The sequence below is a fragment of the Hippocampus zosterae genome, chromosome 8 (assembly GCF_025434085.1).
Source record: "Hippocampus zosterae strain Florida chromosome 8, ASM2543408v3, whole genome shotgun sequence".
Lineage (NCBI taxonomy): Eukaryota > Metazoa > Chordata > Actinopteri > Syngnathiformes > Syngnathidae > Hippocampus > Hippocampus zosterae.
Window position 1 is genome coordinate 4,451,866 of NC_067458.1, and position 24,518 is coordinate 4,476,383.

At 43.4% G+C, this 24,518-nt stretch overlaps 2 protein-coding genes and 1 long non-coding RNA gene across 7 annotated transcripts in view; all 3 read left to right on the forward strand.

The window, feature by feature from the left end:
* Positions 1-115: 115 nt before the first annotated feature.
* LOC127606160 (ankyrin repeat and MYND domain-containing protein 1-like) lies at positions 116-8,752 on the forward strand. Its single transcript, XM_052074243.1, has 18 exons — positions 116-613; positions 1,049-1,195; positions 1,368-1,562; positions 1,780-1,836; positions 3,000-3,229; positions 3,317-3,533; positions 3,657-3,815; positions 3,890-4,020; positions 4,514-4,919; positions 4,997-5,166; positions 5,235-5,406; positions 5,539-5,679; positions 5,744-5,842; positions 6,720-6,827; positions 6,933-7,055; positions 8,229-8,330; positions 8,527-8,702; positions 8,749-8,752. Exons 1-18 carry the CDS (start codon positions 410-412, stop codon positions 8,750-8,752), a joined length of 2,841 nt encoding a protein of 946 aa, XP_051930203.1. The 5' UTR covers positions 116-409.
* Positions 8,753-8,764: 12 nt separating this feature from the next.
* On the forward strand, positions 8,765-10,121 carry LOC127605744 (uncharacterized). Its single transcript, XR_007963640.1, has 3 exons — positions 8,765-8,818; positions 8,901-9,055; positions 9,158-10,121. It is a non-coding gene; the product is annotated as an uncharacterized LOC127605744 (long non-coding RNA).
* Positions 10,122-16,627: 6,506 nt separating this feature from the next.
* LOC127605638 (ankyrin repeat and MYND domain-containing protein 1-like) overlaps positions 16,628-24,518 on the forward strand; it is a 33,392-nt gene continuing 25,501 nt past the window's right edge. For 4 of the 5 annotated variants that reach the window (XM_052073347.1, XM_052073351.1, XM_052073348.1 and 1 more), the window contains exons 1-3: positions 16,628-16,905; positions 17,604-17,750; positions 19,057-19,251. In XM_052073347.1, coding sequence (XP_051929307.1) covers positions 16,750-16,905; positions 17,604-17,750; positions 19,057-19,251 — 498 coding nt within the window. In that variant the 5' untranslated portion in view covers positions 16,628-16,749. The remainder of the gene's footprint in view (positions 16,906-17,603; positions 17,751-19,056; positions 19,252-24,518) is intronic. The other variant, XM_052073350.1, reaches the window with a different exon arrangement.

Sequence of the window (24,518 nt, forward strand, 5' to 3'; positions counted from 1 at the left end):
ACAACTTTAGCAGACGAGTAGCCAAGGAGAACCTCGTGTATAAGTGAGGAAAAATTACGCACTGGTTGACAACTGCGTGCTACAAGTAGGCAACGCCTCTCCCCTTTTACATTTAGTGCCTTACCAGTACTACAAGTACCATGTAAAGTAGCTCACAGTTTTTCTTCACTCGTAGCATGTAGTTGTCCTACCAATAACGCTGACGTACTTGAAGTAATTCAAGGAGATCAAGTAAACGCTCAGAGGGTTCTCCATTCACCCCGCTGCGCATGCGCATTACATTAACATTCGCGCAGAATTCAAACTGTTGTCTAGACAACCAGGAAACTAAGTACGAAGGAACAGTTCATATTATTACTCATCATTTTACGCGTGTAGTTTTCGGCAGAATTTTTTTTGTCTAAAACAAATGTTGTCAAGCCGAAGAGGTGTTAATACGGGCAAGGGTCAAGGTGCTGAAGAGTGGCGGGCAAGGAATCTGAGCAAAAAAGTCGCACAGGAGAGACGACAGGGTTTTGGTGTCCAGGAGTTTCTCGACGGATCCAAATATGAAGGCGAATTTGTCAATGGCCTCAAACACGGCAAGGGACGGTACATCTGGAAAAGTGGAGAGGTAAAGTGGAATGGAGAGAGACACATAAAATCGACTTGTTTTTACCAGTTGTCTGCAAAAGCTCAAGTTTCTCACCACCGTGTTCTTTCAGAACATTGATATTTATTCATAGGACATGGTTTGGTCAGTCAGCTTAATACGACCTTAATACAAAAGCTGTGTCATGGACTCATGTTTTATATACTGTACTCGGTCGGCACAGGTCTTCTTCATTTCAAATCAGTCCCCCATTTTACTGAAGCAGGTAACCAAAATAGTGGGAACCTCTCTGACTGTCAATTATTAAAAAAGAGAAAAAAGTGGTCATTATTATCTTCAGACGAAGAATATAGTATAGACAGATATCTCACACAGTAGTGGATCTTGTTAACTTGTATAATTGGGCCTAATTGTGAGTCAACAAGAAACATCCTCCACCATTTCTGTTGTGTCCAGGTCTATGAGGGCTCTTTCTACCAAGACTACAGGCATGGTGATGGAATGTACTGTTGGCCCACAGGCAACAAATTCATTGGCAAATTCTACCTTAATTGGAGAGAAGGATATGGAAAACATATTTTTCCAGATGGAGCCACATTTAAGGTAACTTTAATGAAATCAACTTTCAATGGTGGGAAGTAATCAAGTACAAATACTTCCGATTAGTACTTTCGAATACATAGTGCTTCTAGTTAGTCTGCATACATTTGCCACCTCTGTTGACTTTACATATGATGAGTACTGAATGACAACACTATCCTCTTTTCCTTTTCAGGGTTTGTACCATGCTGACCAGAGGTTTGGTCCAGGTGTGCTTAGTGAGCCGACAGGATGTCAAGATGTCGGTCTCTGGCATGGGAAGCATCTGATACAAATGTGTAACTTCATACAAGGGAGCTTCAGCCTTAAAAACCTTCCGGAATATGCTGCCCACTTCGAACATACCCCTGTCTCACATTCTCAGACTCAGGTAAAACAACCAGACATATTAATTAATATATTGTATTGTTTTTTAAAAAGTGTTGTTAAATACTGTCGTATTGTGTTGCAAAAATACTTACAAAACATTGTTCAACAAAAGTATTCATCAATGTAGACCTTTCTCATTTGAAAATATGTTGGCTACATTATTATCCTATATGATTTTGTATTATGAATATTAAAATCCATCTTTGCCTTTTTACTAGGAACCATTCCTCTTGAATGGACTTAAGACAAAAGACAAAACAGAATCTGAGGTAAATGTACTGTATTGTATTGTAAATATCATAAGTGGTTAGGAATGGGCATTACACTAAGCGGATCAGAAAATGGCTAGATGGATGGAAGTAACTGTTAAAAAGAGGTGTGATCGGAAATAAAATCTTCATACTATAATAAACATGCCTTGTTTTAATACTGTACTCCTCAATTTCCTTCAAGAACCTCCAAACAGTGATTCAAATTTCATAAATGTATATAAATTGTTTTGCAATTATTCTGAAAGCATTGGCCGCTATTTCCCCCTTTCTGTCTTACTGCACCGTTCCGTATTTAATTTCCTTAAAATCCAGTGTGGGTGAATCCTGGCGTATCTCAGAAACCCAGCATTAAAATGAACATATTAAAATGTATTTGGTTAGGCATAGCATCTATGAGGCAGTGTAATCAAGTCTTTTTTTTAATCAAAAACTGCCCCAAATAGAACAGACACTCAGCAAAATACTGTATGTAGCACAATATGAAACAGGATGAGCTATTAATTTTGAAGTCCTGTGTTTTTAAGGGACCTGGGTAGAGCCACCTGTCTATTGATACGTGCTATGCGCTGTTTCGACCCCTAGGTGTCAGTCATGCGTAAGGCAATGCAGTTCAACGCGGCCATGACCTTATTGTTTGTTTGTTTGTTTGTTTTTTAAACCATACTAGCCGGAAATCGAGAAGTTCCGACCTCGGGGCTTTGTTTTGACACATTGTTAAATAAACACTGTCCTTTACTAAATTTGAAAGGAAGTTCCTTTTCATCCCTCCGACACTTCTCATTTTAATTATATCGTATGTGCTAGAGACAGCGAAGACACTGAATGTATTGTATAATAGCAACAACAACACCAACAACAATAATGTGATAATAATCATAATAATAATAATAATATCTGATCATTAACAATGGTGAATGATTTTAATTTGCTATTTTACTTACTGGTAAAATACTTTTGATTTATACTGTTGTTTTAAGGCAATTCATGTCATTAATCTGGATTTGTGCATGTGTGTGTATGCTTGCATGTGCGCGATCGGGTCGTTCGTGAGAAGTTGGTCGCTTCAAAAGTCGATCTTGGCATGCTCCAGATTCTGGAGCATGCCTTTTTCTTAATTTAGCTTCAGTAACCCATTTAATTCACTACAATTGTTTCCACTCCTTTAGACAGAGAAAGATTTGCTGCAGTATGATGACAACACTCTCCACCCTGATGACATTGAGAATTATTCCACTGACCTCTTTCCATTGCCCCCGGATATTCGAAGAGAGTTTGACCAGCATTTTTATGGCCACCTGTGGGGACCCGATTCTCGCCTGGATGAAGGCAACAAACACGATCCACACTCAACCCTGCCATTAGCAGCCAAAATGCTGGCTCATATTCATAAACACAGGTTATATGCAACTTGTTTGTACAAAATGAAAAGCCTGCATAAACAGGGTTATGCATGTGTCAATTTGTGTTATTTTGTGTCTCTCAGACGACAATCAGAAACTTTGGACTGGGATGTAGCAAAAGTCTTTTCATTAAAAAGGCACAGTTTTGGTCCGAAAGGATCGTTGGAAGTAACATCAGAACTGTTGATCCAGCACGCCTCCAGAGGAGACCGACAGGCTGTTTTAAATATCCTCCTGGATGGCCTTGTTCACCCTGATGTAGCAGATTCTCAGGGACACACCGCATTAATTGGTGCTGTGGTAATATCAACATATTTTTCTTGTTGATTTTGTTTGTCTCAATTCTTTTCTAAATTACCTAATTACAATCTGATTTGAAATAGTGCTGACCAGTGTTTTGATGTTATTCTTTGTGTTCTACAGGTAAATTGCCATGATGATGTAATCCACCTACTGTTAGACATGGGTGCCGATATTGACAAGCTCAATTGTGAAGGTTTGTCAGCCTTGTCTGTGTGTCATGTCCTCTACTATCCTTTTCAGCCTCTTGACTTGCTTCCTGGACCCCAAACCCAAACACAGGTGCCGTTCATACTCTTTTTTTTAGCTTTTCTCGATGTAGCAACTTAATCTATAATTGATCCATGTCTCATCAGGGTTTGATGTCTTTGCGTGAAAAAACACCCCAGACCAGATCACCGGACTTTGCTACAGACTCATCTAGCCAAAACAACCGACCTCAGACAAGTGACACTGTTCAGACCACCTGGGATCTTACCTCTGATCAGTAGGCATATAGACTTGCATGTGTGAAATCTGCATTTTTGACCACCTGCACGACATGAAGAGTTCTCAATTTTTTTACATAAAGTACCACCTTAAAAATGTTTAGTCTTCAAGTGCTGTACCACCATTTGTGGAAATGTGGAGAAAAAAAATCTAATCACATTGTAGGGCATTTTATATTACAATAACTTTATTAGCACGATATGTTTTCAGATAATCTATTTAAAAAAACTCCATCCAACATACAATGACTGCTTACCTTTTCTCACTTTATTTTGAAGTGACATTTAACAGACCTGTCTCAAACTACAAATGTATCCAGTTGTACTGCTAATTTTGATCCTGACTTGGTTGCCAGCCAATCGCAGGGCACACATAGACAAACGGGCTACAAGTGTGCGTGCACTTTGTATCTCTCTAATTAACCGATCCATCCGTTTCAATCTGTACTTATTGTCCACCTTTTTTTTTTCATTCCCCCACCTCTCCCCCAGGATGCCAAAGGAATCATCAGGAGGCATCATCTTCCATCGCAGCAGCTGCAGTGAGCTTTCCACTGTCCTGAATGATCATGAGGCCGCTGCGGAAGATCAGCAACTAAAGGAAACAGACAGAGAAGAGATTGTTGAAAGTGACCAGGAGAGAAACAGGAAAGGGACACGGACTGAGACAAATGCTAGAAAGAATCCAGTAAGACCCAAACAGAAAGATGCAGAATCAGGTGAGGACAAAGGCCAAATGAAATTCAGATCTTTGCTTAAGGATGAAGGGAGGAACAAGGAAGACAAAAACAACCAGGAGGAGAAGGGGTTCTTTTCAGAACGTTCCATTCAGGTGAAAGATGGACACATTGTTGTGGGCTATGTGAAGTGGAAAGAACGTTCATCTGAAAGTAAGAAGGTGTGCAGCACAGAGATCTGTTCTTTCCTAGATTTGACATCAGTCAGGTCTCAAAGTTTTTCCTCACATCTGTGCAGAAAGAGCGTATCAAAAATCGGACCCCATCACAATCCATGGACAGCTCCAGAATGCAAGTCTCTGAGAAAATTCTACAGGCAGCAGCTGAAGCTCTGAGCCACACTGTGGTGCCCAGGTGGCATTCTGATATCCAGGAGACTGTGTGCAAAATGGCTGCCATGAAGTTTGAGTATGTCTATTATCTCTACTCTCTTGATGTAGCTATAAACATGTATTCATATGCGTTTGTGTGACCAGGCACCGTGTTCGTTTGCACACACTGAATCTGCTGTTGGACCGTGGGGCTAACCCCAACGCTTCAAAAGTTCCTTTCCCGGTCCTCTTTTTGGCCATTATGGCAGCCGATACCAAGACTGTCAGAAGACTTCTTCTTTGTGGAGCTCAAACAGATATTTGTCTTTCACCTGAGGTACCAAATCGTATCTTTCCTGAGTCTTTTTACCAAACAGTAACAGTTGTCAGCAGTTTATGCCTCTTCTTGCCCTGTATGTGCCTCTTTCCATAGCTAATGTAGCCAGCTAACCATTTCACTGTGTTGTAGAGGAGAGGCTATTATCCTCTACATGTGGCTGCAGCACTCACAGGCCCAGAAGGTCCCAAAATCACAGAACTGCTGCTCCATGCTTTATGTGACCCAGACGCACGGGCATGCGACCAGGATGAAATCTATGAACCAGATCAGGTCTGCATGTTCATCTTACACTTGAATTGGTGGAATTATTAATGATGTCTGACTGTTTTGCAAGACGGTAAGAAAATCACGGCACACCAGTGACAAGCCATTTCCTGAAGAAGGAGGTCGGACAGCTCTCCACATCGCCTGCCAGAGAGAACGCGATCACTGTGTGAGTACAAACAGTACAGCAACGTCACGGAATGACCAAAGATGCACACTAATATACAGGCCAAGGTCCCATTCAGTTGGTTTCATATACGGTAAATAGGTAGCAGTCCAATTTGGACTTTTTCCACTGCTGAGAAAGTAATGTTTGTGTTGTTAAATATTGGTAATAAAATGTCACTATTTGTCATTCATTCAAGTGTTCGTTTTAATGTTGATTTCATGAACAAGGTATAATGATATTCTTCACTGCACAGAGGCTGAGCATCTGCAGTATATGCTGTTTTTAGCATCATAGAATTACATCCAAGGATTTTAATGAAAGTGTGGTTCCTCACCCTGGGCGTGCTGACATCTGGAATTTCGGGAGATTGTGTTCCATCTATTCACGGGCCGGTCCAACCCCGTGATGGCCTCCCCACCATCCCCCATCACCGATTAACTTTCGTAGTGTGACGTGCGCCATGTGACACCCACTCCCCTACATCGACAATTACATCCATGAGGGCTGGTGAACGCACCCACGGCCGTAAACCCCCACCAACTCTCCACCACGCCATCGACGACTACATTTAGAGGCATGACTGTTGGCGGCAACGACACCCCCACCCCTGGCCAGCGAATAATATTCCCTGGCCAGCGAATAATATTCCCTGGCCAAATTTTGGTCCCAGTACATCCCTGCTACCACTTACCAATTTCAAGGGTTCTTTCTTAGTCCACCAACAAATTTGTTTGAAGACAGCCTTCTATACCAAAGTTTGCTCCAAGAGAAGGAAAATCCTGGCGAAAAAAATCTACAAACAAATGGTGATTTTTGCATCACCTTTTTTCTTCAATTGACTTGATGGGTTTTTCCCCCTCTTCATCGTCTGATCCAGAATGCCAGCAAGGTGGTATCCCTGTTGCTCTACCATAGAGCCAGAACAGATCTACTTTGGAGTGGACACTCGCCACTCTCATTGGCTATTGCAAGTGGCAATGAAATGGTAACATTACCTTGACACACACTCTTAAATGGACCGTCTGAAACGTCCAATAATCTTTTGACAATCTAACTATTAATTAATGTCTTATTTTTTTTCCTTGCGCAGTCAGTGGAGGAGCTGTTAAAAGGAGGGGCAGATCCCAACATTCCCTTGAGTTGTGGAGTTGGCAATGCTCTATGCGCCGTCACAAACTTCTGCTACAACCTGGATGGCAAAAGGGCAAAACTGGTATTTACCTACACATGGATATAATCATTCAGCGATGTATTCAGGTACTAAAGTTTGTTGCGGTCTTGTATCATCTGCCACATCTTGATATTTATTAAAACCCAAGTATATCGGTCATGACCCCGGAAAATCTCAAGTCACGAAGTGTTTTGGCAATGTGGTGGATGTGTGGTTATTACATCTGCCTCGCAGTTCTGAGGTTTCAGAACATGCATTTTAGGTTAACTCAGGGATGGGCTATTCTTTTCCCGGGGGGGGGGGGGGGGGCGGGGGGGGGGGGGGCAAATGAGAAGCAGAAAATATTGTGGAGGGCCGGGCCAAAAGTTAGAACTAGAAATAGAAAATAAAGAAGATAGCACAATGTCTTTGTATGCCAGTAATAATTTCATAACATTCTCCTCCACCATCATACTCAGCACGTTTCTCCTCAAGGATGTGTACTGAGCCCCCTGTTGGTTACGCTCTACACATTTGACTGCTCTACGACTCTTATTAGCGGTCCAGTTTGCGGAAAGTTTTTAACATGATAACAATCAAACAATTCGAGGAAATGTTCATTTACTCGAGCCACAAGCAATTCGCTCTGAGATAGAAATTGCCAGAATCATACTGAGTAAAAATCTCTTCCTTGTTTTTCAAAGTCTCGTAGATTTGAGTCTTTCCGACTCCAGGCGTCTCCTGAATGTTTCGTACTTTGTTACCCGTTTCGTTTAATCCGATACATATCACTTTCCCTTCCGTGGTCATTACTCTCTCCCTCTTTCTTCGGTTCTTCGTCTTCCCCTCCCTCCCTGTGCTCTGCAAGTTGAAGTAACTGCGCCACCTGGTGTTGAAATACCTGTCATTACAAGTCCAAACGAAATGAATGCAATCAAACCTTAACTGTGCCCCAATCTTCGGCGGGCCGGATTAAAAAGACAAAGGGGCCGGATCCGGCCCGGGGGCCATAGTTTGTCCACCCCTGCTCAAGACTCAAAATTGTCTATAGATATGAATTTGAATGGTTGTCTGTATGTAGCCTGAGATTGCTAGGCAACCAGTCCAGGTTGTACCATGCCACTCAAAGTCAGCAGCATGTTCAAGTGAGCTCCGGCTCACCTGTGACCCCTGATGAGGTAAAAACATCAGCAGGGAATTATTGGGATTGTCTATGCATTTATGTGTTTGTAATAGTTGGACATGTTACAAAAGTCTGGTGGTGACATGTTGAAACCAGTCCAGGTCGGTGACACTGTGGGAAACGTGGTCGACTATGCACATCACTCCTTCGACCAAGTAAGACAACTTTGTGAATTTTAACCAAATACATTTTAAGACAAATCAATATTTCTGAATATTTATCACTACAATTTGGTCTCACTTTTTGAAAGTACTGTATGTTTATATGTGTTACGATGTGTAGATACAGTTAAATGTATAGCGTCTTATTGTGTAATTGCACCTAAAACAGTCGTGCTGCACCACTGTCTAGGACTTGCGTATTGCCCACACATCCTTCCATACCCTTAACATGGAGCAGAGAGAAACATTCAAAGCACGGCGTCGCCTCCTCGGCAAGATGGGAAGTCTGCTCAGAGCGACTGCTGTCCAAAGAGAGAAAGAACAACAAGAGAGAGAGAAGAAACTGCTTCCGAATTGTAAGTTAAGGTAAAGTCATTGTGGTGACCGTTTAAAATATTTTTTTTTCTCACAGGTGAAAGTGCCCTTTCTTCTGCTGCCAATTCCAGCCATGCAACTAAACTTCCCACAGCAGTAAAACAAAGGTGCATGAGAACAAATCAAAATTCTGCAGAGATAAACCCCTGTTGTTGTTATCCTGTACAAACAGTCTGAATCCTTTCTCAGGTCACCTTTGTTTAAGTTCTGCTACCAGTGCGGTCGATCTGCTGCTATGAGGCTAACTGCTTGTACTCGCTGCCACAGCGTTTTCTATTGCTCTGCAACTTGTAAACTTAAAGCATGGGATGAGAGACACAAGGAGGAGTGTCTGCCGGAATCAGGTGGGAATCAGACACCGTTTTATCAATAAACCTTAGGAGCTTGAAAAAACAGAACTGTGACTTCATGGTACGACAATTACTATTTTCTCTCTCCCTACCCAGCCTCTCATGACAGCTTCAAGAGAATGTTCCTGTTGCAGAACCAACAAGACCCTATAGAGTCAAGTATTGTATTGAAATCTATTAAAATCCCCACATCTTCAAATGCCCAGTTCAAATCCCAAATTGTTGGAACTGAAGATGTCTTGAAGACCCAACGTGTCAGCCTCAATGAGAACTACAGCTACAACTGACAGAACGTGTGACTTGCTTGTAAATTATTTTGTACTTGATTGGTCTAATTCTGACTCTGCACTTCTTTCACTCAGCTTCTTGGTTTTTTTTGGGGGGGGGGTGTTTTTTGAGGCTTCATATTAAATAATATTATTTTCGAGTTTCGAGAGATTTTTTTGCTAACGTTTATGTACCTCCATGGTTTTGTGAACTAGATTATTTACAAGTATTGATTCTGCATAAATTAAACCAAGCTTTTATTTTTGTCAATCTATTCCAGAAAACTATCAGAAAATGTTTTTTTTTTTCACTTTCGTAGCTTGTATATAGAGCCATCATAGGGCCAAATTTACCATATTTGTAGACTAAACTGTTCGTAGTGTGATGCTCTGTGAGGGTATATTGACCTAAACAATAAACCCAATTAGGTAGGCTTCCTCAAAGAATGGATTTTCCATGGTGCAAGTGCCAGTGCTGCTTCCAAATATGCTCTGCCAAATCAGTTTCACAATTAGGCTGTTGATTGTATTGTGAGGAAAGATTTTTTTTTTGTTACACATGTGCATATAAACCTTTACTTCAAAGACTTCTGGGGGTGGGTGGCACATTTAAAGGTGTGTGTCTTCTGAACTGAAGACTGCTTTATCTTATATGAACCCAGTAGTTCTCAAGTCAGAGTGCCACACTTCTGAGAAGCCGGAAAGGAACGTTTAACACTGATGATGGGAGTGAAACATGAAGAGCTTTAAGTAAAGTCATTTTTAAGAGTGACCAATAAAAGACCCCCCCAATTGTCGACCACTCTCTTCTCCTCTGCTGATTTGTTTTGTTTTAACCAATGTATTTAACCATGAAAATGTTTGTAACCTACTTTGCTATAATTACTATCAAACCAATATTTCATTCAACTTAATAACCAGTTACACGTGTGAGTATGTGTGTGTGTAGATAGATAGATAGATAGATAGATAGATAGATAGATAGATAGATAGATAGATAGATAGATAGATAGATAGATAGATAGATAGATAGATAGATAGATAGATAGATAGATAGATAGATAGATAGATAGATAGATAGATAGATAGATAGATAGATAGATAGATAGATAGATAGATAGATAGATAGATAGATAGATAGATAGATGCGCGGCGACCTCACAGTACCGAGGTACCGGCTTCAATTCCAGCTCCGGCCTCCCTGTGTGGAGTTTGCATGTTCTCCCCGGGCCTGCGTGGGTTTTCTCCGGGTACTCCAGTTTCCTCCCACATTCCAAAAACATGCATGGCAGGCTGATTGAACACTCCAAATTGTCCCGAGGTGTGAGTGTGAGCAGGATGGCTTTTCGTCTCTGTGTGCGCTAAGATTGGTTGGCAACCGGCACAGGGTGTCCTCCGCCTACTGCCTGAAGACAGCTGGGATAAGCTACAGCACGCCCATCGACCCTTGTGAGGAAGAAGGAGGTCGGACAGCTCTGCACATCGCCTGCCAGAGAGAACGCGATCACTGTGTGAGTACAAACAGTACAGCAACGTCACGGAATGACCAAAGATGCACACTAATATACAGGCCAAGGTCCCATTCAGTTGGTTTCATATACGGTAAATAGGTAGCAGTCCAATTTGGACTTTTTCCACTGCTGAGAAAGTAATGTTTGTGTTGTTAAATATTGGTAATAAAATGTCACTATTTGTCATTCATTCAAGTGTTCGTTTTAATGTTGATTTCATGAACAAGGTATAATGATATTCTTCACTGCACAGAGGCTGAGCATCTGCAGTATATGCTGTTTTTAGCATCATAGAATTACATCCAAGGATTTTAATGAAAGTGTGGTTCCTCACCCTGGGCGTGCTGACATCTGGAATTTCGGGAGATTGTGTTCCATCTATTCACGGGCCGGTCCAACCCCGTGATGGCCTCCCCACCATCCCCCATCACCGATTAACTTTCGTAGTGTGACGTGCGCCATGTGACACCCACTCCCCTACATCGACAATTACATCCATGAGGGCTGGTGAACGCACCCACGGCCGTAAACATTCATTCATTCATTGGAAAATGAATGAATGAATATATATATATATGTGTGTGTGTGTGTTTATATATAATATATATAAATGAATGAATATATATATATATATATATATATATATATATATATATTCAAGACCAGAGCACCTTGATGAAAAATGGGCTACTGGAACAAAGCGGAGATGGGCGAGATGCGATAACATGGCTCTGTTGGAATGCTAATCCTCAAGCAACCCTAGTCAGAGGGGTTACATGCAGAGAATGTGGGCTAAATGGTTACTTCGAAACCCAGAGTCACGGTTGACCACGAAACAACTAGTAGCTCAGTGTTCCAACATCCACAAATGGCAACTGCTGTCACAACTTGAGATTGATGAGGTACAACGCAGGTTCCATGGTGAAGGGCCCCAGGCTGCCAGATCAGAGGAGGAGGTCATACAAGAGATTGGGAGGCAAGCCCCAATGGATGCAGATGATGAGATTGGGTGGCCAGCCCCAATGAATGAAATGCTGAGCGAGGCAGCAACTGACCTGACAGCTAAGATCATGGTGAGAATGAAAGCTGGGCAACCTAGAAACCGATTACAACCGCTATGTGAAGTACCATCTGAAATTCTCATAGAAAGTGTGAATGCAGCACTGAGGGCGATCCCTACCGTAACGATCACAGAATCCAATGAGCTGATATACGCTTCAGCATCAGTGATCCTGGAAACTCTGGGCTATAAGAGCAACCATGGAAGCCATGAGATACGTTACCCACCATGGAAAAGACGGTTGGAGGCTAAGATCAGGGCGGCCCGGAAAGATGTGAGTCAATTGACGGAGGTCCAGAGAGGTGTGATGAAAAGGCCGATACCCGAGAGGTACATCCAGATGACCATACCTGAAGCACTCGAAACTGCCAAACAAAGGCTACAAGCCTTGTCCAGTCGCCTAAAGCGGTACACGAAAGAGAATGAGGCCAGACGAATAAACAGGCTGTTCGCAACACAACCTGCGAAAGTGTACGCTCAGTGGCAGGGTCCTAACAACAGAGCTGACCCACCAAGACTGGAAACTGAAAGGTACTGGAAAGGCATATGGGAGAAGGAGGTTGCACATAACAGCAGTGCACAATGGCTGATGCCCTGAGAGAGGAGCACAGCAACCTCCCTGAACAGAACCCAGTTACCATAACAGTGGCAGACATACAGGAAAGAGTCTCAGATATGAAGAACTGGACAGCACCAGGCCCGGACATGATCCACACCTACTGGCTAAAGAAACTCACAGCACTCCATGAGCGCCTAGCAGTACAAATGAACCAGCTGCTGAGGGATGGGACTCACCCAGAATGGCTAACCGAAGGGCGAACGATCCTGATCATGAAGGATCCCTCGAAGGGTGCAGTCCCATCCAACTATCGGCCAATAACCTGTCTCTCCACAACATGGAAGCTCATGTCAGGCATCATTGCAGCTAAGATAAGTGGACACATGGATCAATACGTGAATGAAGCACAGAAGGGCATTGGTAGAGATACCAGAGGAGCCAAACATCAGCTACTGGCTGACAGAACAGTCGCATAAGACTGCAGGTCCCGACGTACCAACCTGTGCACAGCTTGGATTGATTACAAGAAAGCCTATGACTCGATGCCACATACATGGATCACTGAATGCTTGGAGTTGTATAAGGTTAACAGGACGCTAAGAGCCTTCGTTGCGAACTCGATGAGGATGTGGAAAACCACACTTGAAGCCAATGTCAAGCCACTTACCCAAGTGTCCATCAAATGTGGCATATACCAAGGTGATGCACTCTCCCCACTGCTGTTCTGCATAGGACTGAACCCCCTAAGCCAAGTAATCACCAAGACAGGCTATGGATACCGCCTCAGAAATGGAGCTACAATCAGTCACCTCCTCTACATGGATGACATAAAGCTGTATGCTAAGAGCGAAAGGGACATAGATTCCCTGATCCACACAACCAGGATCTACAGCAGCGACATCGGGATGTCATTCGGGCTTGAGAAATGTAGTTGGATGGTGACTAAGAGAGGAAAGGTAGTCCGCACTGAAGGAGTCTCACTCCCTGAAGGAACAATAGCAGACATTGAGGACAGCTACAAGTACCTTGGTATACCACAAGCCAATGGCAACCTCGAACTGGCAACAAGGAAAGAGGCTACGGCCAAATACCTCCAGCAAGTGAGGCAAGTCCTAAGAAGCCAGCTCAATGGCAAGAATAAGACCCGGGCAATAAACAGCTATGCCCTGCCAGTGATCAGATACCCTGCAGAAATAATAAGGTGGCCAAAGGAAGAGATTCAGACCACGGACGTTAAGACCCGAAAGCTCCTAACCATGCATGGAGGGTTCCATCCCAAATCCAGCACCCTGAGACTGTACGCAAGCCGAAAGGAAGGAGGCCGGGGACTAGTGAGTGTGAGAGCCACTGTCCAGGATGAAACATCCAAGCTCCATGAATACATCAAGGAGAAGGCTCCAACGGATGACGTACTCAGAGAATGTCTCAGACAATGGGGAACAGAAGATGAGGCGCTGGAAGAGGGACCATCATGGGAGGACAAGCCCCTACACGGGATGTACCACCGGACCATAACTGAAGTGGCTGATCTCAAGAAGTCCTATCAGTGGCTAGAGAGGGCTGGCCTGAAGGACAGCACAGAGGCACTCATCCTGGCTGCTCAGGAGCAGGCCTTGAGCACCAGAGCCCTCGAGGCCCAGATATACCACACCAGACAAGACCCAAGGTGTAGATTGTGCAAAGAGGCACCTGAGACGATCCAACACATAACTGCAGGGTGTAAGATGCTGGCAGCGAAAGCCTACATAGAACGCCATAACCAGGTGGCTGGCATAGTCTACCGAAACATCTGTGCGGAGTATGGACTGGAAATCCCAAGGTCAAAAGGGAAACACCTCCGAAGGTGGTGGAGAATGACAGAGCGAAGATCCTGTGGGACTTCCAGATCCAGACTGACAAGATGGTAATGGCGAACCAACCAGATATCGTGATCATAGATAAAGGGCAGAGGAAAGCCGTTGTAGAAGATGTAGCGGTCCCAAGTGATGGAAACATCAGGAAGAAGGAACATGAGAAACTCGAGAAATACCAAGGGCTCAGAGAGGAGCTGGAGAGAGCCTGGAAGGTAAAGGTGACAGTCGTGCCTGTGGTGGTTGGAGCACTCGGGGCAGTGACCCCCAAACTAGATGAGTGGCTGCAACAGATCCCGGGAACAACATCCTACATCTCAGTCCAGAAATGTGCAGTGCTGGGAACAGCAAGGATACTGCGCAGAACCCTTAAGCTTCCTGGCCTCTGGTAGAGGACCCGAGCTGAATGAGGGACGGACACCACCCGAGGGGTGAGATGAGGATTTATATATATATATATATATATATATATATATATATATATATATATATATATTAGGGATGTGAATCTCAGCACTGAGGACGATTCGATACACATCACGATCCACTGCCAGCGATGCGATACTTAAACGATACATGGAATTTTCTGGCGATACGATGCGATACGTTTCACCGTCTTCACGATGCGATACGATTCGATACACATTAAGTTCAAATCAATGCGATCCGATACGATACAATGCAATTTGTTGCGATATTGTGCAATTAAACATGATGCAAATAAGCAAAGAAAAAAAGCTTTTAAAAAGATGGAATTCAGTATGGTATTACAAAAAGGATGCCACTTTATTCCTCATAAAGAGTAGAACTTGTAAAACAACTTATTTAAGCCCTTTCACAATTGGGTTTTGTGCAAAGAAAATGTAAACAATTTGGCACCTGAGACTCACAGCTGTTGCTATAGTGTAAACACAAACAGACTATTCTCACTGAGTGTCTTATATGAAATATAATAATAATATATATATGTATATATATCTATAGCGCAAGATGTCCACCCATCCACTGTAAGTGCAACTCTTTGCGCACTGTTCAGCGACACAGTAATCTCACTTCTCACTTTGTTGTACACATCGGGAATATGTTTGTAAGTGAACACAGACCTGTCTGGTATTTTATACCTGGGTTCCAAAACGTGCACGAGCTGTCTGAAACCCTTGTTGTCCACCACGCTAAGGCTGTAGGTCTTTGCATATGAAATAAGCAGTGGCCTTAGTTATAGCCATTGCGCGGTCACAGTGAGTTGCAAGGGGACTCCCAAAATAAGAGGCAATTTTTTTCTGATCCTGACCTGGTTTACCAAGAGTTTCTCCGGTGTCCGACGAGGAACTGGGCGGGGAAGCGGGAGGGTAACTTGTCTGTGATCTGGTGCCATCGGTTTAAGTGGGTCTGCATATTTGTGCTGCTGCCGTTGTATGGCTTCTTAGTGCGACATTCCTTGCAAATTACGGAGGTTTTATCAAGCTTTCCGTCTTTCTTTTCGAAGCCGTAGTATTTCCAAACATAAGATTTGAATGTTGCGGCTGCATTAAATATAGTAGTTTCCTTGCTGCTGCGTGCGCTAACTTCCATAATGTTTCGCTAGTACTGGACTGTATGTGACGCACGGCTACCGTCCGTATTCAACACAAAACGCAAAGCAATGATGGTGCATTCATTGCGCCTAGGAAAGGGCAGATATGTGACGTTTAACATGAATAAAACGGCGCTTGAATCGCGATTTTACCGATACCCATCAATGCATCGTGATGAATCGCGATTTCACCCGTCAATCGCGTCGTACCCAGTGAATGAGCCGATGCACTCGGATCGCGCACGTGCGCATCGATGTATCGATAAAATCGATTATTTTCCACACCCTTAATATATACACACATACACGCACACACATACACACACGCGCACGCACTTTTGCAGCGTGTATGTCTTTAATATAACAAGATCAGAACAGGAAGCTATGTATGTAAATTAACAAATTCGAAACATTAATTAATAGTATACTAGTTGACAACATAGAAGAACAACAAAATGCCCCAGGGTTTCATACGTTCCAAGAAATTGAAGGTTTTGCAAGTATTTATAGCTTTCGGGGCTTTTAGTTTATTTGGGTTATTTCTAAGCTTAAAATAGGAAATAGTATGAGTGAAAGTGTGAAAAGGAAGATTTCTGATTGCCTTACTTGCATTTATGAACGGTTACTGTCCAATCACGAGTGACTTCGTCTTTCTGTGACGTCACCTAATGCTATTTTGAAGCCAAGATTTTTTTTATTAAAAAAAATATAAATCCTAAGATGTCTTTACGATGACGCTGGCTTTCATAAAAATGACATTCATTGTAATGCTACTATCGGCAAACGGACCCAGGCATTATTTTTACTGCTTTCCACTTGAGTTCCCGTTCGAATGTAGTCAATCCGACAAGCTGCTGTGAGCAGTTGCGATGAAGCCGCGGTCAGCGAGTCCGAACAGAGAAGGCGGCGAAGTGCCACGACAGGGTTTTGGTGTCCAGGAGTTTCTCGACGGTTCCAAATATGAAGGGGGTTTTGTCAATGGCCTCAAACACGGGAAAGGAAGGTACACCTGGAAAAGTGGAGAGGTAAGATATAACCGGGAGAGCCATAGCAACCACGTTTCATTCTGTTTACATTTGCTCGAGATTGGCCTGTTCATCACAAAATTGATCCCGCTGTCTAGATATTCATTTAAATTTTTTATAAATCTGTAAGAAGAGACCCATGTACAGAGAGTGGTGCCTTGCTCCAGGGTAACTACTGTACATCAACACAAGTCTAAATTATTTTCTTTAAGAAAATAATTTAATATATAATATATAATAATATATATTATTATATATTATAATAATATATAATAAATAATAATAATAATATAATATATAAAATAAAAGACGATACTACGCTATGCATTGTGTGTTACTTGTATATAGGGAGGGGCGACCCTGCACTAGTTTTGCAAATCGGCCAAAAGAAAAACAAAAAGTACATTACTAAAATGCTGCGAGTGAAACATGTGGTACAGAGAAAAGATACATTTAGACACTGTTTCTACCACTTTTGGCACGGCAATGATTCTCTGTCTAACAATAGTTAGAGAAGTCCCAATTCAGCCAAACATTTTGTTCTTCAAGGTGTAATCTATTAAATTATGGAACTTATATTGTCTCTTCTTAAATGTACATGTTATCTGTGCGAAAAACATAACTAACATCTGCACCAATGTACATGTTATCTGTGCGAAAAACATAACTAACATCTGCACCGTTCCTGCTCTGTGCAGTTCTACGAGGGTTCTTTCTACAAAGACTACAGGCATGGTGATGGAATGTACTCTTGGCCAACAGGCAACAAATTCGTTGGCAAATTCTACCTTAATTGGAGAGAGGGGTACGGAGAACACATTTTTCCTGATGGAGCCACATTTAAGGTAGCCTTAATCAGTGCTTTAAGTGGGGAAAAAAGTAAGTGCTGGCACTTCCCTTACTCAACTTTTGCCAGGTAAAATAGGCAATGGGTAACAGCAGATCATTAAGTTAATTAATAAGTGATAATATGATAAAAAATAAATAGATAACAAATAAATAATGATATCTTATTTGGTCATATAACCAGCAGTCTGGCCATTCTTCTTCTGTGCAATTATTATTGTCATCAAGAAGTGAATCAGAAGCGCAAACATTACTGTTAGCTGGCTGTTCTTCACTTGCAAGATGAACGTGTCATCCTGTGTCCGCTTCATCATTCGTCCGTGTTCTATTTTGACACTTTTGAAGCCACGGCATCATTTTTGTTTCCAATCAATGACTGCATAAATAACTCTTTCAGAGTTTAGACTTCTTCAAATACTGCACATTTGGAAATATGCTTTGAGCGTGCACTGGTTCACTTTTACTTTTGGGAAACTCACACCGTTGCTCAAATTTGACTTTCTTTTTGGATAATGGATGGGTTATTCAGAGTGCACCAAAAACGGAGTGCCTGTGAACTCCCTAAACTCTCCAGGGGCACAAGGTGCACCAGTCCTGGTTGTCTCCAGAAATGAATGCATAAATAACTCTTTCAGAGTTTAGACTTCTTCAAATACTGCACATTTGGAAATATGCTTTGAGCGTGCACTGGTTCACTTTTACTTTTGGGAAACTCACACCGTTGCTCAAATTTGACTTTCTTTTTGGATAATGGATGGGTTATTCAGAGTGCACCAAAAACGGAGTGCCTGTGAACTCCCTAAACTCTCCAGGGGCACAAGGTGCACCAGTCCTGGTTGTCTCCAGAAATGAATGGGAGCGGAGCGCACTCTGCCTCTTCGTACACACGCACTCTCAGAGTGGCGTATGGGTGTATTTCCGAACATGCCCTATGTTGACATTCTTCACTCTTCATTCTTTCTCATGTTCTTTTTCTGCAACACACTCGACTCGCGAGACCGCCACGCAAAGGTAAGGAAGGGCATTTGGCATGTATCCATGCACACTGGATAATGTAGTACAGTATAGTCATAGGAGTATCACAAAGTGCAAGAGAGGAATAGAACAAGAGAGGGTACTCTTGCCTCATGTGAAGTCCCGGTACGGCATAAAAAGTCCCTGTACGCTAGATGCTAAAATTGAGAAGTTCTGGTACTCTGTATTGGTGCGTAATGGTGTGTACCGGCCCACTTAAAGCACTGGCCTTGATGAAATTGACTTTATAGATGGTAATGAATGCTGACAAAGTACTGCTCTCCTTTTCAGGGTTTGTACCATGCTGACCAAAGGTTCGGTCCAGGTGTGCTCAGTGAGCCAACAGGATGTCAAGATGTAGGTCTATGGCATGGGAAGCATCTGATACAACTGTGTAACTCTGTACAAAGCAGCTTCAGCCTCAAAAACTTAACTGAATATGCTGCTTACTTGGAGCAAAACATCTTCTCACATTCTCAATGTCAGGTAAAATAAGTATCTATAATAATTGTAAAATAGACAAAACTATGATAACACATTGTTTTATTGTATTGGTACAGAAATGCCTAAACAGTCGATCGTGGTCGACCGGTAGTCTGCGGACTGGTCCCAAGTCGACCGCGAGGGCTTTTGGGGGGAAATGTGGGAAGAAAAATTGTGTGCATGTATTAATATGATATATTTTGTGTTGGTGTACAATGCACCCTTAGCATCCTATTCACAAACGTGTGTGTGTGTGTGTGTGTGTGTGTGTGTATGTGTATTAAAAAAAAATCCTCGTCTCACCCCTCGGGTGGTGACCATCCCTCATTCAGCTCGGGTCCTCTACCAGAGTCCAAGAAGCTTTTGGGTTCTGCGCAGTATCAAATGTGCAGTGCTATTCCCAGCACTGCACATTTCTGGACTGAGATGTCCGATGTTGTTCCCGGGATCTGTTGCAACCACTCATCTAGTTTGGGGTCGCTGCCCCGAGTGCTCCGACCACCACAGGAACGACTGTCACCTTTACCTTCCAGGCTCTCTCCAGCTCCTCTCTGAGCCCTTGGTATTTCTCGAGTTTCTCGTGGTCCTTCTTTCTGATGTTTCCATCACTTGGGACCGCTACGTCCACTACAACGGCTTTCCTCTGCCCTTTATCTATGATCACGATATCTGGTTGGTTCGCCATTACCTTCTTGTCAGTCTGGATCTGGAAGTCCCACAGGATCTTCGCTCTGTCATTCTCCACCACCTTCGGAGGTGTTTCCCATTTGACATTGGGGTTTCCAGTCCATATTCCCCACAGATGTTTTGGAAGACTATGCTAGTCACCTGTTTATGGCGTTCCATGAAGGCTTTCCCTGCCAGCATCTCACACCTTGCAGTTATGTGTTGGATCGTCTCAGGTGCCTCTTTGCACAACCTACACCTTGGGTCTTGTCTGGTGTGGTATATCTGGGCCTCGATGGCTCTGGTGCTCAAGGCCTGCTCCTGAGCACCCAGGATGAGTGCCTCAGTGCTGTCCTTCAGGCCAGGACTCTCGAGCCACTGATAGGACTTCTTGAGATCAGCCACTTCAGTTATGGTCCAGTGGTACGTCCTGTGTAGGGGCTTGTCCTCCCATGATGGTCCCTCTTCCAGCGCCTCATCCTCTGTTCCCCATTGTCTGAGACATTCTCTGAGTACGTCATCCATTGGAGCCTTCTCCTTGATGTATTCATGGAGCTTGGATGTTTCATCCTGGATAGTGGCTGTCACACTCACTAGTCCCCGGCCTCCTTACTTTCGACTTGCGTTCAGTCTCAGGATGCTGGATTTGGGATGGAACCCTCCATGCATGGTTAGGAGCTTTCGGGTCTTAACGTCTGTGGTCTGAATCTCTTCCTTTGGCCACCTTATTATTCCTGCAGGGTATCTGACCACTGGCAGGGCATAGCTGTTTATTGCCCGGGTCTTATTTTGCCAATGAGCTGGCTTCTTAGGACTTGCCTCACTCGCTGGAGGTATTTGGCCGTAGCCGCTTTCCTTGTTGCTTTGTTGCCAGGGCTTGTGGTATACCGAGGTACTTGTAGCTGTCCTCAATGTCTGCTATTGTTCCTTCAGGGAGTGAGACACCTTCAATGCGGACTACCTTTCCTCTCTTAGTCACCATCCGACTACATTTCTCAAGCCCGTATGACATCCCGATGTCGCTGCTGTAGATCCTGGTTGTGTGGATCAGGGAGTCTATGTCCCTTTCGCTCTTAGCATACAGCTTTGTCATCCATGTAGAGGAGGTGACTGATCGTAGCTCCATTTCTGAAGCGGTATTATCCATAGCCTGTCTTGGTGATTTAAATATATATATATATATATATATATATATATACATTAGAGCTGTCAGTTTAGCACATTTTTATTGGCATTAATTTAAATGAATTTTAACAGGATTAAATTTTTTTTTCGCGAGATTAACGCGGCACACGTCACAGGCGGATGTTACGTTGCTCTATAAATACACCAGAAACAAAACAACAAGCGCGCTGCAGAAGTCCACGCCCATGTCTGTTTTGCCAGCAACGGCAGCGCGAGACACCGAAAACGGATACTTAAAAGAGTTTATGAATGGACAGTTTACCATTAAATAGTTGCCATATTGCTCCACTGAAAAGACCAAAGTTATCTGTTCTTCTCTCTCTCTGTATCATACAGGTATACGATGTATGCCACTGACGCGATTGTTACTTGTTTGGAACTATTTTGTGTGGAAAGGTACAGCGTTCCGTGTCCATATAAATAGAGCGGGTGGAGCTTCTCTGTGTTCGTCTGACAGTGACAGTGCGCTACAGAGGTAGCGACTTAGCGAAAGTAAAACGTCTCCAGTGTTGTCATCGAACCAAGTGTAGTCATTTGAAATGAGGTCTACACAAAACCGTAGAGAGACTTCCGCGCAAGAAGGACCAACACAATCAACATAGCCTGACTGTGTTAGGGGGAGTGAAACCCCCCCCACTTTCAGAATGGTTTGCCCCTGCAGCACGGGGGAAGTGCGTGTGCTTGTTTGTACGGCCCGGCAATTTCGAATACAGCGGCACATAATGAACACTGGTGTCCGGTGTCTCGTTATTCTTCAACAAACATACAGAAACAGACTTCTGTGTTCAAAGCAAACTTGTGAAAAACGAAGTATGCAACCATGGTTTAAATCCACTATAGGCTGAGTACTAGTTTACCTTAGATGTGCACTTTATAATGTTATATTGCTCTGTTTTGATTTCATAAAAAAAGCTGTTAAAGCAGCTGTTGTGTGACAAAATATTTTTTTCACCGTTATTGATGGACAGTAATATTGTGTGAGTGATTATGTGTGAATAACTGCACCAAGTGAAAAATGTTCATGTAAAATTGAAAATCGAAATTGTTATTTCAGTAAATATTTTCATTTGGCACATAGAAAACTGATTCATGATTCCATGTTGATGAGAGCATTAAAATGGGGAAACGATAAAAAATGTGTAACTAATCCCGATTAATTTTTTTGTTCATTTGAGTTAATTATGACAGTTGCATTTTTAATTAGATTAAATATTTTAATCGTTTGACAGCTCTAATATATATATATATATATACTGTATATACAATACAATACAATACAATACAATACAATACATTCTGATTTATATAGCGCTTTCACAACAGCGGCAGCTGTAACAAAGCGCTTCACAAAACAGTTAACATAAAGTAAAATAATAAACACAACACATAACATAAAACACGGACAGTCGTGCAGTCCTAACCACTTTTCCGTCACACGCTTTGTTGTTTGAAGCGGTTTGAGATGAAAGAGGAGAGAATCAAAGTGTCCTTCAACCAGTGGATCAGAGACGTCATGCTCAAAATGTGCACACGTCGGCTACAAGCTAAGTTTCAAAGTCAACAAGAAGCTGTAGCATCCATTGACGAAAAAAGAGATTGGTTCACTTCTCCTGTCCCATGGAAATCCACTTCAATTCCAAGCGGCAACTCACGGTTCCAAATACGCATCGGCGCTCTTCGCCAACGCTCCTCTCTCCTCATCCTCAACTTCAGCGGCCATCCATCCAGCCGCACCAACGCCGACTGTCCGACAGCGCTGACATAGCCACTGAACAAATCGGGGTTGTGAAAAATGCTGCCCATTACTGGCGCAAAAAACACAAGCGCCCCAGGTCTGTCCAGCACCGACAGTCAATGGCGCTGACATTCATCCCAATGTGTGCTTGTACAGGCGTGCTGCCGAGAAGGCGCAACCACCAAGCACAGATACTGCTCCTTTGACGAATGTCGTGGCCAAAAAGCGCTGAAAACAGTCCATATCAGGTCCACACAATGAAACAACAAACAACATGTGACAAAACAAAAGACAAAAACAGCAAAAAAGAACAAAAAAGCAAGGCTCTTGAAGAGCACTTGCTGAAGGCTGCCTACTCGGGCGCCATCTTGGAAAAAACAAACAAACAAACAAACAAACAAAAAAATATATATATATAAAAAAAAAAATAAATCCTCATCTCACCCTTCGGGTGGTGTCCGTCCCTCATTCAGCTCGGGTCCTCTACCAGAGGCCAGGAAGCTTGAGGGTTCTGCGCAGTATCCTTGCTGTTCCCAGCACTGCACATTTCTGGACTGAGATGTCCGATGTTGTTCCCGGGATCTGTTGCAACCACTCATCTAGTTTGGGGGTCACTGCCCCGAGTGCTCCGACCACCACAGGCACGACTGTCACCTTTACCTTCCAGGCTCTCTCCAGCTCCTCTCTGAGCCCTTGGTATTTCTCGAGTTTCTCATGTTCCTTCTTCCTGATGTTTCCATCACTTGGGACTGCTACATCCACTACAACGGCTTTCCTCTGCCCTTTATCTATGATCACGATATCTGGTTGGTTCGCCATTACCATCTTGTCAGTCTGGATCTGGAAGTCCCACAGGATCTTCGCTCTGTCATTCTCCACCACCTTCGGAGGTGTTTCCCATTTTGACCTTGGGGTTTCCAGTCCATACTCCGCACAGATGTTTCGGTAGACTATGCCAGCCACCTGGTTATGGCGTTCCATGTAGGCTTTCCATGCCAGCATCTTACACCCTGCAGTTATGTGTTGGATCGTCTCAGGTGCCTCTTTGCACAACCTACACCTTGGGTCTTGTCTGGTGTGGTATATCTGGGCCTCGATGGCTCTGGTGCTCAAGGCCTGCTCCTGAGCAGCCAGGATGAGTGCCTCTGTGCTGTCCTTCAGGCCAGCCCTCTCTAGCCACTGATAGGACTTCTTGAGATCAGCCACTTCAGTTATGGTCCGGTGGTACATCCCGTGTAGGGGCTTGTCCTCCCATGATGCTCCCTCTTCCAGCGGCTCATCTTCTGTTCCCCATTGTCTGAGACATTCTCTGAGTATGTCATCCGTTGGAGCCTTCTCCTTGATGTATTCATGGAGCTTGGATGTTTCATCCTGGACAGTGGCTCTCACACTCACTAGTCCCCGGCCTCCATCCTTTCGACTTGCGTACAGTCTCAGGGTGCTGGATTTGGGATGGAACCCTCCATGCATGGTTAGGAGCTTTCGGGTCTTAACATCCGTGGTCTGAATCTCTTCCTTTGGCCACCTTATTATTCCTGCAGGGTATCTGATCACTGGCAGGGCATAGCTGTTTATTGCCCGGGTCTTATTCTTGCCATTGAGCTGGCTTCTTAGGACTTGCCTCACTCGCAGGAGGTATTTGGCCGTAGCCGCTTTCCTTGTTGCCAGTTCGAGGTTGCCATTG

What these genes read in the sequence shown, in the direction of transcription:
- LOC127606160 (XM_052074243.1), top strand. Translation starts at nt 410, where the DNA reads ATGTTGTCAAGCCGAAGAGGTGTTAATACGGGCAAGGGTCAAGGTGCT. An exon ending in GACCCCAAACCCAAACACAG is followed by an intron (nt 3,816 to 3,889) that starts GTGCCGTTCATA and finishes ATGTCTCATCAG; the next exon opens with GGTTTGATGTCTTTGCGTGA. An exon ending in CACATCACTCCTTCGACCAA is followed by an intron (nt 8,331 to 8,526) that starts GTAAGACAACTT and finishes ACCACTGTCTAG; the next exon opens with GACTTGCGTATTGCCCACAC.